Here is a 2,894-nt window from a genome sequence, read left to right as displayed (position 1 = left end):
TACAGTACCTAATCCCAAGATCTAATGCATAACACATAAAGAACATGTAATCATACCTTTGAAGCGTGATTCCACATGCGATCGAGCAAAAACAATGGGAGATAAAGAACCCCAAGCGTGATTCATCTACTTAGTCCACGAGCATGGATTAAACCTCCACTAATGCTAGTTAGTTGTGACTGAACACTTCAATCAACCTTCAACGGAGATTTGAGCCACGAACACACCACAACACCACCCACGCGCCACCCAGGAAGGAGGGTCGTACGGAAAGGGAGGAGAGAGAGGGGGCCGAGTAAAGAGAGAGAGTTAGGGTTTTTAGGAAAATTGATTGCTTGTGTGACAATTCAGTGTATGTCAATTGTTCTGTCATGCAACCCTGGCCTAGGCGTGGTTTATATTTATAGATCATATCTAGAAATAAAACCATGTCAAGTCCAAAACCCATTAGAATTTTCTAACTATCCAAGCCCAATTATCAACATGGTATGTCATGAACTCATGAGGCCCAATAATGGGCCTCTAACTTGTTTAACCCAATACTCTTATGTGTGACCTTGTAGGATCCACTCTATAAGGCTTTGGGCCATTAAGCTAGCCAAATATCAATTGTCATATCTAGCACCAAACATTGACGACCCTATAGAATGAACTTATTATCTCCATAATAGTGATCCTTGATATATCTAGTAATTGCACTTATCGAAGACACAACTCCTTTAGGGTGGCGGTGGGTATTGATGGTTGAAGGTGGGCAAGGTGGTGGTGGGTAAAGGGCGGCGGATAATGGTTGTTTAGGGTGGGCAGTGGTGGTGGCTTGGGTAGGTGGGATCTAGTTTCGGTGGATCTGAGTCAAGGGTGAGTGGGTAGTGGGTCTGTTTTCGTTTTTTTTTTGTTTTTTCAAAACTTTTAGCGACCGCTTATGGCGGTCGCTAATTTCAAGATTTGAGACTGTTTCATAAATCGGTCGCAATTATTAATATTTGCGACCGTTTTCTTCACGGTCGTTGAAAAGAGTAAAAACGGTCACAAAAAATCTGCGACCGTCAAACAGTCGTAATTTTGTTTTTTTGCGACCAAGAGAATAACGACCGCCATATTACGACCGTTGACGGCCGCAATTATGTTTTGCGACCGTTTTTGCTATTTTCTGCGACCATTTGAGGCGGTCGCAATTTGGCAGAATTTTAGTAGTGAACATTAACATTTACTGTGAGGTCAAGGGTATTTGGTGCAATTTTATACAAACCTTAAGGGTACAAAGTGCATTTAAAAGTTTTCAGGGTTAATATCGATTAATATTTTTCCATAATCCATACCCTAGCTAGCTTAGACCGTTGTGAATTCGTGAAACACAATTCTTCAATGATGCCAAATATGATTTATTGATTGATGGATATTTCATTAAATGCTTTCATATACCATTTTTCATATAATTTAACCCCATACTAATTCGTGATACACATGACCTTAATGGTGCCAAAATTTCTCTTGTTTTATATTTTCAACGCTAGCTAGCGAAAATGGGGGACTACAACCTATCCAAGAGGCAAGTTAGCAAGGAGTGGATGCCTTAGCTTATTAGCTTAATCTTCCCATCTATAAAATGAGTAGCATCAAGTGCATGGTTCAACACCAATTAAAACATCCAACATAAACATAAACATAATAAGCAAAGTGTTCCAATAACGAAAATGTCTCCAAAAACAGCCACTATCTCCCTCGCTCTCCTCGCAATTACTCTTGCTCTAACACTGTCCTCCGCCCATGCCCACTGCCCTGCTTCAACGATCCCTGGGATCTTGAAGTATTATGGGTTACCGCCCTCGATTTTCCCTGGTGATGCTGTGAGCTTCAGCTGCGATCCTGTCAACCAAAACTCCATCAGGTTAAATATTAACTTGCGTGGTAAATGTACCGTGGTTAACGAACTGGGTGCTATTCAAAATGTACTCAAGTGCTCAGAACAGATATCGGCGGTCTTATCACATGACAAACTGAGCGAAGTTAAGGGAGTGACTGTCCAACTCTATGTTAAGCTTCTCCCTTGGCTCGACGCAGCACCATTTGGTCCCCTCATGACCATAACCGGTGCCGAAGCCTCTTATGGACTTTTTAACTTGAAGTTGTTTATGTTTATTTCTGACCAAGGTAACAGTCCAGCCTTCCCCTACATGTTATTCCCAAATCAAGCTCCCAAGTGTTCCAAACTTGCTTTCTATGACACCGTTGTTGCCAACATTAACCAAGATATTCCTTTTAATCCTATTCTTGTTGCTTAATAAGCCAAGTTCACGCTTCCACTCGCACGCAGTCTTGCACTTCACTTGCTGATGCTTATCAATCGTTTCTATTTTATCGTGTATGTTTGTGGTTTATCTATGCTTCTACTTTTGTTTCTTTGAATAAATCTGCTTAAATGTAAGCAGCCCATCAATGTAACACATCTTGTACTTGTATGATCATCTCATTATTTTTAATCTACTAATTCTATCAGTCTTATTTATGTATCATATAATTTTTTTGCTTATATCTTATCATTATGTCAAATTTCAAGAAAATTAACTAACTTCATTTATTAATACTCCCTCCGACCCATAATACATGAGAAGTTGGGCTTTTTTCACCATTCATGCATTAGGTGTCACGGTAAATGTAGATTTCTAAAAAATGGGGGGCACATTGTAGAAAACGGAAAGTTAGAGGGTTATAATTTCGAAAAACCCTATATTTTATCATAAAAATATATATTTTGTACTGTATATTTTATCATAAAATATATATTTTATATGAAATATCCTAAAATAGGTTGTTAGATGCTGTATGTTTTAATATAAAGTTTCATTATATAATTTGTAAAATACTTTTTATTAACATTTATTTATATAAAAATA

The 2,894-nt window shown here is 38.3% G+C and overlaps 1 protein-coding gene across 1 annotated transcript; it reads left to right on the top strand.

Annotated features, from left to right (window-relative positions):
* The first annotated feature begins 1,617 nt into the window (after positions 1-1,617).
* LOC110735256 lies at positions 1,618-2,488 on the top strand. The gene has a single exon (XM_021915444.1). The coding sequence runs from the start codon at positions 1,695-1,697 to the stop codon at positions 2,280-2,282; it is 588 nt and encodes a 195-aa protein (XP_021771136.1). The 5' UTR covers positions 1,618-1,694; the 3' UTR covers positions 2,283-2,488.
* The last annotated feature ends 406 nt before the right edge of the window (positions 2,489-2,894 follow it).

This window comes from Chenopodium quinoa, unplaced genomic scaffold (genome assembly GCF_001683475.1).
Source record: "Chenopodium quinoa cultivar QQ74 unplaced genomic scaffold, ASM168347v1, whole genome shotgun sequence".
Classification (NCBI taxonomy): domain Eukaryota; kingdom Viridiplantae; phylum Streptophyta; class Magnoliopsida; order Caryophyllales; family Amaranthaceae; genus Chenopodium; species Chenopodium quinoa.
The sequence above is the reverse complement of the archived record's forward strand: the minus strand, read 5'-3'. Positions and strand labels throughout refer to the sequence as shown.

Coding starts and splice junctions, on each gene's coding strand:
- LOC110735256 (XM_021915444.1), top strand. CDS start 1,695: ATGTCTCCAAAAACAGCCACTATCTCCCTCGCTCTCCTCGCAATTACT.